At 46.4% G+C, this 14944-nt stretch overlaps 9 protein-coding genes across 9 annotated transcripts; 5 read left to right on the forward strand and 4 right to left on the reverse strand.

Annotated features, from left to right (window-relative positions):
* Window positions 1-788: 788 nt before the first annotated feature.
* On the reverse strand, window positions 789-1883 carry DI09_1p470 (DNA-damage inducible protein 2-related protein; the record flags this gene model as incomplete). Its single annotated transcript, XM_013383170.1, has 2 exons — window positions 789-1505; window positions 1875-1883. The coding sequence occupies 2 exons, from the start codon at window positions 1881-1883 to the stop codon at window positions 789-791; spliced, it is 726 nt and encodes a 241-aa protein (XP_013238624.1).
* Window positions 1884-1897: 14 nt separating this feature from the next.
* Window positions 1898-2425, forward strand: DI09_1p480 (uncharacterized protein; the record flags this gene model as incomplete). The annotated part of the gene is made up of 1 exon (XM_013383171.1): window positions 1898-2425. The coding sequence occupies one exon, from the start codon at window positions 1898-1900 to the stop codon at window positions 2423-2425; it is 528 nt and encodes a 175-aa protein (XP_013238625.1).
* Window positions 2426-3756: 1331 nt separating this feature from the next.
* On the reverse strand, window positions 3757-4323 carry DI09_1p490 (triglyceride lipase-cholesterol esterase; the record flags this gene model as incomplete). Its single annotated transcript, XM_013383172.1, has 2 exons — window positions 3757-4087; window positions 4124-4323. 2 exons carry the CDS (start codon window positions 4321-4323, stop codon window positions 3757-3759), a joined length of 531 nt encoding a protein of 176 aa, XP_013238626.1.
* A 321-nt stretch (window positions 4324-4644) lies between these two features.
* DI09_1p500 (uncharacterized protein) lies at window positions 4645-10227 on the forward strand (the record flags this gene model as incomplete). Its single annotated transcript, XM_013383173.1, has 1 exon — window positions 4645-10227. One exon carries the CDS (start codon window positions 4645-4647, stop codon window positions 10225-10227), a length of 5583 nt encoding a protein of 1860 aa, XP_013238627.1.
* A 146-nt stretch (window positions 10228-10373) lies between these two features.
* DI09_1p510 (subunit of DNA-directed RNA polymerase) lies at window positions 10374-10757 on the reverse strand (the record flags this gene model as incomplete). Its single annotated transcript, XM_013383174.1, has 1 exon — window positions 10374-10757. One exon carries the CDS (start codon window positions 10755-10757, stop codon window positions 10374-10376), a length of 384 nt encoding a protein of 127 aa, XP_013238628.1.
* Window positions 10758-10850: 93 nt separating this feature from the next.
* On the forward strand, window positions 10851-11411 carry DI09_1p520 (uncharacterized protein; the record flags this gene model as incomplete). Its single annotated transcript, XM_013383175.1, has 1 exon — window positions 10851-11411. The coding sequence occupies one exon, from the start codon at window positions 10851-10853 to the stop codon at window positions 11409-11411; it is 561 nt and encodes a 186-aa protein (XP_013238629.1).
* A 173-nt stretch (window positions 11412-11584) lies between these two features.
* On the forward strand, window positions 11585-12043 carry DI09_1p530 (uncharacterized protein; the record flags this gene model as incomplete). The annotated part of the gene is made up of 1 exon (XM_013383176.1): window positions 11585-12043. The coding sequence occupies one exon, from the start codon at window positions 11585-11587 to the stop codon at window positions 12041-12043; it is 459 nt and encodes a 152-aa protein (XP_013238630.1).
* Window positions 12044-12700: 657 nt separating this feature from the next.
* Window positions 12701-14386, forward strand: DI09_1p540 (uncharacterized protein; the record flags this gene model as incomplete). Its single annotated transcript, XM_013383177.1, has 2 exons — window positions 12701-13101; window positions 14116-14386. The coding sequence occupies 2 exons, from the start codon at window positions 12701-12703 to the stop codon at window positions 14384-14386; spliced, it is 672 nt and encodes a 223-aa protein (XP_013238631.1).
* A 164-nt stretch (window positions 14387-14550) lies between these two features.
* On the reverse strand, window positions 14551-14929 carry DI09_1p550 (uncharacterized protein; the record flags this gene model as incomplete). Its single annotated transcript, XM_013383178.1, has 2 exons — window positions 14551-14669; window positions 14833-14929. The coding sequence occupies 2 exons, from the start codon at window positions 14927-14929 to the stop codon at window positions 14551-14553; spliced, it is 216 nt and encodes a 71-aa protein (XP_013238632.1).
* Window positions 14930-14944: the final 15 nt, after the last annotated feature.

A 14944-nucleotide genomic window follows, 5' to 3' on the forward strand; every position in this document is an offset into this window, starting at 1 on the left:
TTGCGTATTCAAGATATTTAACCAAAGTAGTGAGTTCACAAAAATGCTAAATAATTTTCAAAAGGAAAAGATGGCACCAGCGCTAATCCTAGCCCGGCCAATGAAATACACAAGTGAAGCAATTCGGTGCTTCAATTTTCTGAATTTAATTGGTCACGCTCGCAATTATTCAATTTAGCCTTTTGATTGGCTGAAAAATGGCGGCATGTTTTTCGAAAAATAGCATGCCTCAATCGCCATTGAAAACATGTTCTTTTTCGTAGCCTGCATCGGGGTTTTTGCATTCCCATCGATTCTTCATGCTGCTGCGAATAGATTTTAGTTATTGATCACAACGATTGAAGAAACCGAGCTCATGAATCAGGGAGGTTGGTTGACCGGAATTTAAAATAACTGTCCTCCATAGGAAGGCACGCAAGTGGGAAAATCAGGCCAAGGCATGCAGCCGCAGCAATCTGTGAGGCTGAATTAATAGCCTCCAGGCGCGGTGAATGTATATCCATGTACAGAGGCAGCATAATTAATATGGGAAATGAGGCTAAAAAATTGGTGCTACTTCTAAAATTGTGGATCGCAGGCATGAAGAAGCCTTGCTCAGGGATAAAGCCGAGCCTCACCAATAAACGCCGATTCATACAGAATGTGCAGCCAAAATAGGTACCAAATCTGCTATTTAAATTAAATTTTAGCATTTTAAGGGTTGACATGCGCCATATGGGGGTGGATAGGAAATCTTTTATTTCCATACACTAATGATGTACATATAACGGAGGCTTCAAAAGGGAGTCTCATTTGAGATTATCGGGCAATTCCCATTCAGACAAAAACTTTATCTTGTAGCCATGGACAGACAGGCAATTGTTCCCCAAATCCAAAATGACTTGATGTCTTTTCAACATGTCCAACCCGAGGATAATCTCGATCTTTCCGCTGTTAGTCATGTCCATCACATGAAACCCACAGGGAAGCACAACAGCCTCCTTTTTCTGCAGCTCTTGCCAAAGGATTAGCTCGATAGAATGCACTTTTCCCAAGATTTTTGACTGGCCAACTCCATTTGCTGTTCCAAAGAATCTTTTATCGACGGCCTTGGAAATTTCGTGATTGCTGGCGATGATTGAGGAGCAAATAATAGATGCTTGTGCACCTGTATCTATCAATGCAGTATATGAAGATCCTGCTAAAGACACCTTGATAAATAGAAGAACCACTCTTCCAAAGGATTCTGGAAAATGTTCAAGCGCATGGTAAAGATTTTGATCTTGTGTTGAAATTTGGGGATTTTTTGGTGAAAAAAAGGTGGAAAGCTCATTGGAAAGCACACTAGAAAGCCTTTCTTTCTTTTTTTGCTTTGCAACCCCCAACGTCTTACCTTTGGGCGGTATAATTCCAATGACAGAGGTAATATTTTGTTTGAACACGTTTCCGACCGTGAGCGAATTGTCGTCAAGTTCAATATTTTTTTTTTCATCCGGTAGGTAAAGATGGAAGGTTTCCAAGCCCGTCTACGGATAAATTAAACCCTAACCCTTGCCTCTGACTTGATCAATGTTATCAGTAGCTCCATCTATGGCAAGTTAAAAGCGCATTACCGGTGTGTCTGATGAAAGGTCCAGCGAAAACATGCAGTCCTCCGCTTGATTGTCCCTTTTAAATCTAAACTTCAGCAGCATCAAAAAATTGGAAATAAAATTTGGGTTTATTATTGCAATGCATTTCACTTTGAAAATATCATGAACTGACGGCCGCAGACGCGGTGGCGCTTGCCGCTGCGGCGGCCGTTGCCGCCGTTGGTTTACCCAATTGGGATAGATTCAAAACCGAAATTCCAGACTTGTACAACACTAGGCAAATTGTGGAAGCCCCACACTTACCTTCTGCATCATCGGAGCTGTGGATGATCTCAACAGATAGGGTGTCTGCCGATTGGCCCTCGATCTCTTCCGAAAGCGAGATCACAACATCAACAAAAAACGTATACTACAAAGAAAAGCTAGCTCCATGTCACTTACAGAGGTCAGCAAATCAGATAGGGTTTCTAGATTTGGAAGGCTGTCGAAAAGGGGCGAATTTTCGATCGGATTCGCCCTATAAAGACAAAGTTGTGATGCGCAAACCAAACCTCTCGGGAGAAAGGTCTGAGGAATTAAACGAATCTTCGCTCATGTCTGCGGAATTTTTAAATGCCGCAATGGATTGTAGAATCGAGGGGTGGCCAATGGTCAAGCATATCTTTGCTGAGCAAGAGCTCAGGCAAGCATCATCTAAAAACGGAAAGGCTAAAAGTACTTTCAAAAGACTTGATGATGGTCGATGCAATGGAGGGGCAGTCGATTGGAAGCGTGATCAGCGTCCTGGGGCCAACAAGATCGTCCTGGATCCAGTTTTCAAGAGAACGACTGAGCATGATCACGTCCGGGCTTGAGCCGTGATTGCCGATCGAAGGGAACTAAGATAAGAAGGGCGCGGTGGCCATACTGAGATGAATCTGTCGGGCCGACTTTCGTCAACAAGATACGTGTTTTGCACGAAAGAAAAAAACTCCTTTGGACTCATGCTTACCGGAGAAAATGTGATGGGCGTATGGGGGGCCAGTCCACAATCCGCCTGGGAATTGCAGACATCAGTATCGGTGTCGGTATCGGTGTCGGTATCGGTGTCGGTATCGGTGTCTTGAGCCATGGCCATGGATAGAGCGGCGGATGTTATCGAAAATGAAAAGATTAAATTAGCTCGGGTTCGGGAGTTCCTAATCAGTGGTCGAATCGAGCATAGTGCCAGGAAAAGAACCAATCACGGGCTCAACGCAGATCAAATAGCCAAATTATTGCGCCCAAATCAAACTTTAAAATAAGGTTTCTCGGCCATCGAAGCGAACAAGCCGCTGCAGAAACGAACAGGCAGCTGCAAACATGAAATGCTACAATAGTTTATTTCTTTTTATCAATTTTAAAAGGGTTGGAATCACAGTCTTGTCAAGGTCTGTAGCCCAAAGAAAATCCAGATGCTCGTAATGCTCGACATTTATGTATTTGGCGCTTTGCAGAATGCCCTTGAAAGATGAGTCGACATTGCTTAGCGAATCACAGCCTCCATAGAAAATTAAAACTTTGGTTTTAATGTTTGAGAGAGTAAACTTTGGAACCAAATGGCGCTTGGAAAAGATCATATTGTTGTCGTCGTACATTTGGAATCTTCCAGAGTCAATGATTTGCAGCCAATGCTAGCATGTTAAATTGGGTGTCAATTACTGTGATCAGCTTTGTCGACGTTGTGGAGTACAGATTTTGATACAAAATTGCCTTGTTGGGGAGCGAGATGTTTTGCAGGCTCCATCCGAATAGCATTTTCATCAAAAAGTCCAGCAAGTGCGCGTACACTTTGGGGCTCAAAATGTCTCTCCAAAAATATGTAAGCTCGATGAACGAGGTCCGCCCAAAAAACAGATACACCAGTTTGGAAGAAAACCGTATGAACGAAGAAACCGTCTTTGTTTGGATGCTTTTGGGAATGGTCGTTGCGGAAAGAGCGACGAACAGGTCGATTTTCGATTGAAGCGTTTTGCTCAAAGAAAGGGCCGCAAACATCGCCGCCGTTCCCTGCGAAAAGCCCACATAGGAGAGGCACGTTGATGACGTTGTATTCAAGATGAACTAAAAATAACAAAGCGCGCACCACGTACATCTATCATGGTCGGGATGTCAATCAGCGCCAACTCGTCCAAAGAAAAGTCCCAATATTCGACATCAAAGGGCTTCAATCGCAGGTGCTTGGACGAGTATTTGTTGCCCCGAAAGTTTCCCAGCCAAACGTCATAACTACATGTGGGCGGTAAAAATCGGTATCGCAATACCCCATGTCAAGTAGGATGAAGGCATAGGAGAGCGACTTGAGCGGAGTGCAAACCCACACGTCCGAAGACATCATGCACCCATGCATTAGAAGAATAGGAGATGGCTTTGAAAACGTGGCGGGCTCGTTCCCCGGTATTATGGACGAAAATCCGGATTTTCGAATGCGATGCAACGTCAAGATGAACCCATCATCGGTGAGACACAGGTGCTCTTCGGCCGCATACCCCTCGCATCTATTGTGCAAAAGCTCATTTCATCAACAAGCGTACCTTTCGACAAACTCAACAAAGTTGGTAGGGTTGGTCTTTTTGTCGGCGTCGCTCGGACCGAATGATAAAAATGCCAAAACAAAATCGGGAATCCATGACAGCAAAATGCGCAGCAAAAGTTCGCCCAGAAGAAGGTAAAATGCAAATATCACATTGACCAGGTCGCAAACACATACTCGCGAGATTATCGGGATTGGCATGCTCTGAATTCCAAAAATGCATTTCAGCACGGCAACCAATTTAAATAATAATTGGTCGCATCGGAAAAAATCAATTTTCAAAATAAGAAGATTAATGCATCATCGATGGCGAGCCGCAGCATGGGGAAGCTGCAAGCGCGCCAACCCCCCACAAAGACAAATTGAATTGCAATAAATTGGTTTCAACCCTAGCCTGCCCACCGGCCCCACCCCACCCCACCCCGCTGTGTTGTGTATTGTTATTAATGATTCATGCTGATGATGTGGAATAAAATTTAATTTTAATTTGCATCCTTTGATCCACCTCCTTTGGACACCGCCATGGACCAAGGGGCCAATCCAAATTTAGATTTGATTAATGAAGCGAACACATTAAATAAATCAAATGCAAATGCAAAAGTTCATGATTCGCAGCGATTGCCCGATTTTTCGGGCTCTTCCTATGCTCTTAACCATCAAGAGTCTCCCGTTCTTTCATTCTCCAACGCCAACTCTTCCTCTTCCTCCTCCGACGTCTATTCAGAAGCAGATGATGATATTGTCGGCGAAGATGATGAAGACGAATCGGAAGAAGATGAAAATTATGTCGATTCCGATGAAGAACAACGGCGGCTCAACTATAATAAGCGAACAGCAAAAATGGCCTCCATTCGACAATCAGGCGCCATCAATTCAGATTCAAGTTTAACATCACAAACCGTGGTTGCAAAAAGAGGGCGCAAGCCAAAGATTCCTGGAGAACCGCCCAGGCCACGGGGCCCTCCAAGGGGTCCAAGAGGGCCTTACAAGCCAAGAAGAGCAAAGGACCCCTCTGTTGCCTCGCAGGCCCCATCTAGGCCGTTTGCTTACATGCCGCCTCGAGCTTATCAATCGACCTCCAACCTCTCCTATGAGTATCCCTATCGCCATCCTGCATTAAATGGCTTGCCTCCCCAGGCCATTTTGGTGCCCATGCCTGGGCCAAATGGAATTCCCATTATGGTTCCATATCTTCCGGCTTCCATGGTTATGCCGCAGGCATCTTTGGCCGCATCAAGGCCACCAACTTTAGTTGAAAATGCGTCTTCTTTTGCTGCCACCGAGGCTGCATCCAACAGTGCGCCAAATGCTGCATTTAATCAAGGCCAGGTGGCCGCAAGCACCCAAATGCTGCCGATTCCCATCATTACAACACCTTCAGGCGTAATGGTTTCTACCACGACGGGACAAATTATACCATCCCCACCGCAATTTCGACTAGATAACCCTGTGCCCCTCGCGCCTCAAACCCTTCCCCAAGCACAATTTGATGGTAACCCTCAACTGCCCGTTTCTGGCGTTCAGCAACAAAGTCAGTATCAACAACACGCCCCTTCTCAAATAATCCCGCAAGCTCCTCAAAGGCTGATTGATGCCAATTTTGATGCTACCGGCCCCTCATTAGTTAAAGATAGGGCCCGTAGGTCAAATATAAAGTCTGTCAATTACTCCTCGTTTGATCGTGACAATGAAGCCACTGAAGAAGATAGAGAAGCCAAAATTTATGAGCTTGAATCGACTGCTGCCGCTCAAACCAATGCTACAAAAAAGAAATTTAAACATGAAAATGTTGAGGCTGCAGATACGATACACAACGAGTCTCCCCAATCCACCGGTGCGTCAGAAGCTAAAAGCCCACCGTCCAATTCACACGAAGATACCGATGATGATGTAGATGATTTAGAAGGTGGCGATTATCTTCCTTTGGTCGAAAAGATCGTCGCTGTCTCGATCAATGGAAGCATAGTTTCCATTGAAGATGCTATCTCTCACAACGATGCCAATGTTCTGATAACTCCAGGGGCCGAGCATGAAGTTGATGGCATGAGGCTATTGACGGCAAACAAAGACCTCTCCAATGTGCTCAAGCAACAAAACATGGACAGGGAACCATCTGCAAAACGGACCCTTTCAAAAAGCAATCAAGTCGAGGGCCTTCAGTTGTTTCTGGTTAAAGCAACAAACCGTTCATATTGGCATCTTGAATGGGTCACCAAAGACCTGATTCTGGCCGAGCATGGCGGGAACGTTCGGTATCACCGCTTTATAGGCAAACCGGCCAATCTTTCGCTCACACCACCCTACTTTGATGAAAACTACCTTGTAATTGATCGGATCTTGGATCTATATATTGAGCAGAAAGACGAAGATTCCCTTGATGCCGATGGTGATGGTGCTGGCGATAACAATCCAAGCGAAGAAGATCATTGTGCTAGCACCGAGTCATCAGACTCATCTAAAAATTCGATTAAAGCCCCTCCCCCATTGGAAGGCCGAAGATCTTTTCTGATCAAGTGGAAGAATCTTTCCTATGATGTAACGACTTGGGAATATGAAGATACTATTCGGCTAAAGGATCCCGATCGAGCATCCCAGTTGATTGATAGCTTTTTGTCGGCCCGTGAACCTACAGAGCGCAAAATACAGACATCCAAAATGCTTGTGGATGTTAAAAGCTCCAATACCACCATTCCCAGGCCACAATATGCCCCTATTACAGATGCCGAGTGCGAGTTGCTCTGGGGTAGCTCCAAAAGGGTGTTACGTCCATACCAGCGAGAAGGTGTCGATTGGCTCTCGTTTTGCTGGTGCCAGCGCCAGCCTTGCATCATTGCTGACGAGATGGGCCTTGGAAAGACAATCCAAGCTGCTGCCTTTTTGGCTCGCATTTCAAGCGAATCTTTCGGTCAGGTGCCTGGGCCTTTTCTTGTCATCTCCCCGCTATCGTGCATCCCACACTGGGAGCGCGAGCTCGCCGGCTGGGCACCTTCTCTTTCTGTACTGACATACCAAGGGCGTGCAAGCGATCGCGAGGCGCTTTTTGAATACGAGTTTTGGTACAAGGACGAGGAGAAAAACCAGCTGAACCTTCCAGGAATTGCAAAATTTGACGTGCTGCTCGCCTCGTATGAGATGGCGGTCTTGGGACAGGCACACCTGCGAACAGTTCCTTTTCGGATCGGAATCTTTGACGAGGCACACCGTTTAAAAAACCGCGCGTCTAGAATTGCGGAGATTTTGAACACCTTTCGCATTGAACACAAAATCTTACTGACAGGGACACCACTGCAGAACTCCATCGAAGAGCTCTTTGCGCTACTGACGTTCATACAGCCGTGGCGCTTTTCAGACGAGGCAGCCTTTTTGGCAGAGTACGGACGAATGGAGCGGCCAGAAGACGTCGCTAAAATTCAGCTCATGTTGCGTCCGCTGATGCTTCGAAGATTGAAAGAAGATGTGGAGGCATCGATCCCGCTACGCGAGGAGACCATCATTGAGGTAGCACTTTCGTCCGTACAAAAGCGGTACTATCGCGCCATTCTGGAACGCAACCTGACATATCTTGCTGGCGGGGGTGGAGGCGCCGCCGGACTGTCCTCATTGGCCAACGCCATGATGGAGCTACGCAAGACCTGCATGCATCCATTTCTAATTGAAGGCGCCGAGGATGCCCTCACTCAGGGAGCCGACTATCACTATGTGCTGACACACGTTTCCTCAAAGCTGCTGCTTGTTGAGAAGCTGCTACGCAAGCTCCGGGAAGATACAACACCGCATCGTGTTTTGATCTTTTCGCAGATGACGCGAATGCTGGATCTGATTGAGACTTTATTGGAGGCCCATTCATATCCCTGGGAGCGCATTGATGGCAGGGTACGCGGAGATTTGCGCCAGGCGGCAATTGACCGCTTTTGCGACCAAGAGCGGGACGCCTTTGTTTTTCTTCTTTGTACCAGAGCCGGGGGTGTGGGAATCAACTTGACCGCCGCAGATACTGTCATCATTTTCGATTCCGACTGGAATCCGCAAAATGACATACAGGCGATGGCACGGTGCCATCGCATCGGTCAAACGCGGCAGGTGAAAGTCTATCGGCTCATCTGCACAGGAACATATGAGCAGGAAATGTTAGAGCGTGCAGGCCGCAAATTGGGTCTGGATAGGGCTATTTTACAGAAAATGGCGCCCGGGAAAGATATCACACCAACGGGAACAGGCCCCACTTCGAATGGAGCCACTGGATCTGGTGATGTATCTGGGGTTGCCGGCATCTCCACCACTGGAGGGCTTTCTTCCTTTTCGCGAAAGGAAATCGAGCACCTTCTTCGCAAGGGCGCGTATGGGGCCATCTTCAATGACGAAGAAGACCCTGGAGCTATTGGAAAAATCCCGCAAGAAGATGAAGATATCGACGTCATACTCGAACGACGGACGCGTGTAATTACACACACAGATGAAGAGACATCCGCGGAAATGGCGCCTGAACAGGGCTCGTCTATCTTCAGCAAGGCATCATTTGTGCCCTCGAAAAGTAACTTTGGTGTCGACGTAGACGACCCCAATTTCTGGGTACTATGGGCGCGACATGTGCGCGAAGGCGATGCAGCAAGCGGCGCAGATGGAAGCAAGTCTCGCCGGTTTGCCGATGCCATCACTTCGCCCTTGGAAGAAGACCAACGGCGTTTCAAGCGACAACTTAAACGGATCACTCGGGAGGGGCGCTCTTATTTAGGTTGTGCTAGTGTGGTCTCTCTTTCAAGCCCGCAGGGCGTGGAATTGGATTCTGAGACCCAAAGTACAGGGCCTGGCGGCTTGTCTGACACCAAAAGGGTCTGTTCGGACGCAGAAAAGATTCTCAAGGCACTGCTGCGATTTGGATTTGGACGATCACGCCTAATTAGCGATAGCATGGACGGACGCTATACGACTGCTTTGATACGGAAGATCACAAAGTCTTTGATGGAAGACCACATCCTCAAAATGGACCTTGATGCGGTGGACAAGACGCTCGTGAGCGACTCTACTTCGCTTCTTTTATTGATAGACGATGAAGAGATAGCAGAGGAAGATGACACGGACAGCTCATGCATAGACGCAGCGGTTGATGTCGAATGTCGAGCAATTCTTGATCTGGTTGGGAGTAGCACGTCGCTTTTCGAGGTTCTTCTTATCCGTGCCTCCATAATGCGGCTACTTGGCAGGGTTATTGACCAGCTTTTCCTCTCGGTCCCTCGGAAAGGAAAAAAGACCGCAAATTTGCGCGGCAGTGCATGGTTAGATGCGGATGCTGGGGCTGCGTTCACATTCCTGGGAGTTAGCACTTCGTCGTCCGGATTGCGCTCCAAGGCTCCTTCTGCAAAAGCCTTGGCGACCTTTTCTGCAGCACTCGCGTCGTACGACTGGCCGGCCGGTGTCGACGAAGCCAGCAATGATGGTACATTGCCCACATGGTGGCAGGTGCCGCTGCATGATGCGACATTTCTGTTGACGGTGTGGATTAATGGCCTGGGCACGTCCTTTGCAGATCTTTTTTCTGATCGGCGACTTTTCCCCCCAAATGACGAGGAACACCTAGATGAGCGGAAACTCGAGCAGCGGTTTAGAACACTCGTTGCTCATGTTGGCGATGGAATTGAGACGCGTATACTTGAAAAGATCGGAAGAAAGGAGGATAGCTCCGCAAGTAAATTCAACCAATTTGATATTGCCCTCCCGCCCTCGAGGCCACGAAAGACTCCCGATGGGTTCCTTTTTGCGGCAAATGAGGAAGACGAGGATGAAGAAGAGCTGTGGGAAGATAACCATTCGTCCAAAAAGAGCGACCGTAGCGAGCAACGGGCTTCTCAAAAGCGCATTGGCAAGCGGCGTGGCCAAGTTGTTGACGATGACGACGAGTTTGAGGCTGAAGCTGAAGTTGAAGCAGAGGTGGCTGCTCCAATTCGACGCGGGGCTACCTCATCCAGACACGCTACGCCACGAGGAGCCTCTACCGGTGGCACCACTGCAAACAATGCCAAAGGTGGCAATTCGAAGAACCAAAAAAAAAACACAACTCGCCCGACGTCCCCTCGTATCAAGCTGCGCATGACTGCAGCACCTCAATAAACAATCGAATTCACGACACGGCACCCCATGGATTGGAGATATTTTACGACCGTGTGGAAGGTCTATCGGCTTTCTATTTGCATCCTTCTTTGAAGCTACATTTACTTTGAAAAGATCAAGCGGTGCTATTTAAAAGTTTATTGAGACTAGACAGTAGCGGAAACATCCTTCCATTGGAAGTTACAGCTGATGTTACAACAAACAAAGCTGAGTGTGAGAGACGGGGCATCTGCATATCGCTCCCGCTCGTGGAAGAAAACGGCTTGATGGTGTGTGCAACGCGGGCATTTTACCCTTGATGTGCGTGGAAGTGTAGGATCCGAAGCAAGGTCAACACGCCCCCTTTGCTTGCTTTGGCCCTTGAATAGGATATCGTTTCGGGAGACAATATGCCCAACTGCCGGCTCTTGATGGTCGCAATTCTTGCAAAAGAAAAGCAGCTGCCGTGCGGAGCGGTCTTCGCGTGGATACAGCATATTGTTGCACTCGGCACAGAAGCGCACCGAGGAGGTGTCCGCCGCCTGGTCCATGCTTCAAATAAAGAGATTAACTTGCTAAATTTAGGGTTGGTGCTGAGCCAAGTGCCCTGCTTGGTAATTAAAATTTAAAATTTGGCATTTGCAATGAGAGCATTGCCGGCATTGAGATTGAATGCAAATCTCATTACCTTATCTTCGCCCAGATATGGCATTCGCACGGGTCCACAGAGAATTGCACCAAGATTTCCTGGAGATTCTCCGTTCAAGAGGGGTACCGCATTTGGTCCGCAGGGCAACATCCCAGGTGGGGTCAATAGCACCAAACTGCTTCGAAAGCGGCTGTGGCTTGCCGTCGCTGGTGCCAGTGCCCTTTTAATAGGGGGTGTCATTCTTCCCAACCTTGAAAAGGCTCCGATCACGCAGCGTTGGAGGCTGATGCTTGTCAACACACAGCAAGAGGCAACGCTCGGGTCTATGACGGCCGAAAGCCTTTGTCGGCAAAATGCATCTCTTTTACTTCCACCCAACGATCCCAGCGTGGTCCTTGTGCACAGGGTGACCAGAAGAATCCTATTGGCCGCTCTTACTGTATTTCCGGAATTATTTCCTCCAAATGCATCCTTTGAAGCTGTTCTCAAGTCGTTTCCAATACGAGTCATCAAATCGTCGATGGTAAACGCGTCCGTCCTTCCAGGTACCTTTTGAGTGAACAACTCTGTGTTTCAGATGGATCGATATTCGTTTTTTCCGGGATCCTCCCTATCGCACACGAAGAGGCGGGGCTTGCCACGGTTCTAAGCCACGAGGTAAGCTGGTGTGTTGTCATACGTAGATCGCTCACAAGCTGTTGAGACATCACGGGGAGCGTATGTCTTTGTATGCCATTCTTTTGTACTTTGGCATCCTTGGTCAAATTGCAATTGGCGGAGGTACTTTTTGCCCCATTTCCACCGATAGATTCACTTATCAGATCCATTAATGATTTGCTGATGAAAATTGGTATCCTACTTCCCAACTCCAGAAAAACCGAAATCGAGGCTGATCATATTGGTCTTTTGCTCATGGCGGCAGCTTGTTATAACCCACAACAGGCCATCTCGTTTTGGCACAGGATGGATAAGGCTGCAACCGGCGGTCTCCATGAAGGACTGGACCGAAATAAGGGAGGCACCATTAAGCAGTTTCTGTCGACCCATCCTTCTCACGGAAAAAGAAGCGACAATCTTGAAGAAAAAATGCCGGAAGCCATGAAGATATGGGAGATGGCAAATTGTGATGAACAGACAAATGCTTTCTGGAGCAGGTTCAAGTATAACGGTCGGTATGGAGCATGGTGAGACTTGATACCGCTATTGTAATTTTAATAATAAAGCGCTTGCACCATGCATATGCACCTTGATCGGCGTCAAAGCACTTGCAAATAGCCGACACGCATCTGATAGCATGGCATTGTCTAAAATTTGACGAGTCCGGCGTATTTACAACCAAAAAGCAAGCACACCCCACAGGGCACTTGAATATGCTATTAACAGACCAGAATCGTCTTTAAGAGCTGAGTTTATTTACCAGAAAAAGCCAATAAACCGATCGGCAATTTAATTTGCTGGAAACGTCTTTTTAGGAGACCATTTAGTGGCCATTCTTCTGGTCAACACAGAAAGCTATCCGATAAATAAACAGGCTATTGAGACGCGTATCGTCGAGAAACATGCTATCACTAAGCCTTGCTGCAAAAATACATTGAAATTGGCATTCTGGATGCAATGAAATCGCACATTGAGGTGTGCCCTCCTTGCTTTGAGACATGCGTGTCATATGCTTTTTGACTGATACATTTGCTTCAAACCCTAACCCTAAATCCAATGGTATGAATTCATCAAAAAAGCCATGTGAACCAATCAGATTTGAATGCGATTTGTGTTCATTAAAACGGGTCGCTTGCACCAACCAGACCCGAATTTTATTCCAGTTGATTAAACGAAATTCGGTCGACGATGCAAACATCTTCTTCACTCGTCAAATACGGATGTATGGCGGTGTTATCCGTTTGTATTGCGGCTATGATTGTTTATTTTGGCATGTTAAGAGGCACATCCGTGTCGACGGCGCCAGCAATCCGCAAAGACACATCTCTAGAGCCGTCGTTGGTATCTTCACACCCCCGTTTTGAAACTTTAGCCTCCTCTTTGGCATCTATAGAGACTTCGCATGCATGCCCTGCAAATTCTTCCATGACCAGGATTTACATGTCTTCGAAAGTAATTTATGACCTCCTGGCCATCAGTGCCAAGGTATGCACGAGTGATATTATGATTGCTTTCCTCTCTGCTGGAGCTAGTGTCATATTGCTTATCAGACACCAAAGGCGTAAAAACATACCTGAAGAGACTCCTTGGTATGTTTTCAGGCAATTCAGCCCATCAGTTCAGAGATATGCTTATGGATTGTTTATGTTGATCTGTTTTTCATCTTTGATATCTTTTTATATCCGTGATCATTATAGAATCCGTTTTAAGGATCCCGATAGAGGCGACAGAGTTAATTTCTTGATCCTAACGATGTTGTACTTGATATTCTTGGTGATTTTCTCCAGACTTTTTTTTCTTGTTTTATGGGTTTTTTCGTGGATTTTTTCATTTATTTTTTGATATATTGAGCGAAACCTTAAAATGAAACAACACTTCCTTATTAATTGGCATACCCGCTATAAAAGCAATAAATGCAGTTAAACCTTTCGGTAAGTAGTGATTTTTGCAGTCTCGAAAGTGCGATTTGCACGTCATGATGTTCGATTTATTAGCTGGTGATAATTTACAAACTTTCTTAGCCAATGAATTGCTTCATTGGCGATTGAAATTCACTTTCATCTGGCGAAACCAATCTCTAACATCCTCTAGCTCGTAATTATTGGAGGTTGAAGTTGCATTTTCAAATGCCCCTGGGGGATACCGGTTGTTTATGGTTTGGTAGCTGTGGTCTTCCATGTTTGAACAGCCATTTTCGCTGCTGCTGTCAGAATCTGATGAGGTCGATGTGTGTCGATATTGCGCAGAGGCCGATATACGTCGGTATGCCTCAGCGGCATTATTCATTCTGTCCATTGAATAAAAAAGTTGCAAGGGCCAATTTTAATATTTAAACTTTTTGTTAAAATGGAAATCCAATTTACACGATGCAGTACTGCAATAGACAACGGCTCTGAAAAGCAGCGCCTTCTTGTACGGTTTCCAGGTTGCTTTTAAACTATTTTAATTGCACTGCCTTTTTATTTTTATTTTTATTTTCCTTCTAAATCGGCAAAAAGCAGATGAAGGACTCCCTTTAGGAATTGAAAAATTTCGCCAGGTCCCAATTTGGACGTTCCCAAAAGACGGTCTACAAAGCAAATTGGCAGTTGTCCGATTTTCAGCTTTCTCTTTGCAGCCGCTCGCACGATAATCTCCATCTGGAATACATATCCAAAGGATGTGCACGAGGAAACTAGCGATCTGAGCACCTCCGTTCTATACAGTCTAAAGGATCCGGTTAGGTCGGTTAGCCCATGTCCTGGATTCAAAAGCGTTATGGAGAGAAAATTTGCTACGTGCGAAGTCAAGATTCTTCGCATATTCCAACCCTCGATGGATCCCCCTTCTGCATATCTGTCTTTAGGCGACAATTTGCATACCTTGTTCCAGTAATAATATCGTAATCTTTGCCCCGCTGCATGGCGATCATCTCTGGAATTGCAGACGGCTATTGGTGATTGTAGGAAATCGTATCAATACATGATGCGAGAGGTCTGCATCCATAATGATTGTAAAATCGCCCTTGCAAAAGGTCAGCCCGTAAATATATGCAGATCCTAGCACGGATAAAAGATACGAATGGTACCAAGTCCTAATTTTCCAGGTCTTGATTTGGTAATGATCCGAGATTCGCCATAAAGCTTTTGAAGCTTTTTGGCAACATCAAATGTGCCATCTGGGCTAGAATCGTCAATGATAACGATTTCGAAATCGATATTGCTAGGGAATGAAAAAGTGGATGCACCCAAACTGCTTTTCAAACTCCTCGACAAGCAAAAAAACGACAATCGGTAAATTTTCGACCTCATTATATGTGGGCAGAAGAACCGAGTACGTACACGCAGACTCGGCATTCTTAGTTGCAGGTGCTGACGGGTCTGTGACCGGGCGAGCATCAGCTGTAGCGGGCTCTGTGGACGTGGGTTCAGTAGACATTGTCGAAAAATTAAA

This window comes from Mitosporidium daphniae (assembly GCF_000760515.2).
Source record: "Mitosporidium daphniae strain UGP3 chromosome Unknown contig-1, whole genome shotgun sequence".
Classification (NCBI taxonomy): Eukaryota; Fungi; Microsporidia; genus Mitosporidium; species Mitosporidium daphniae.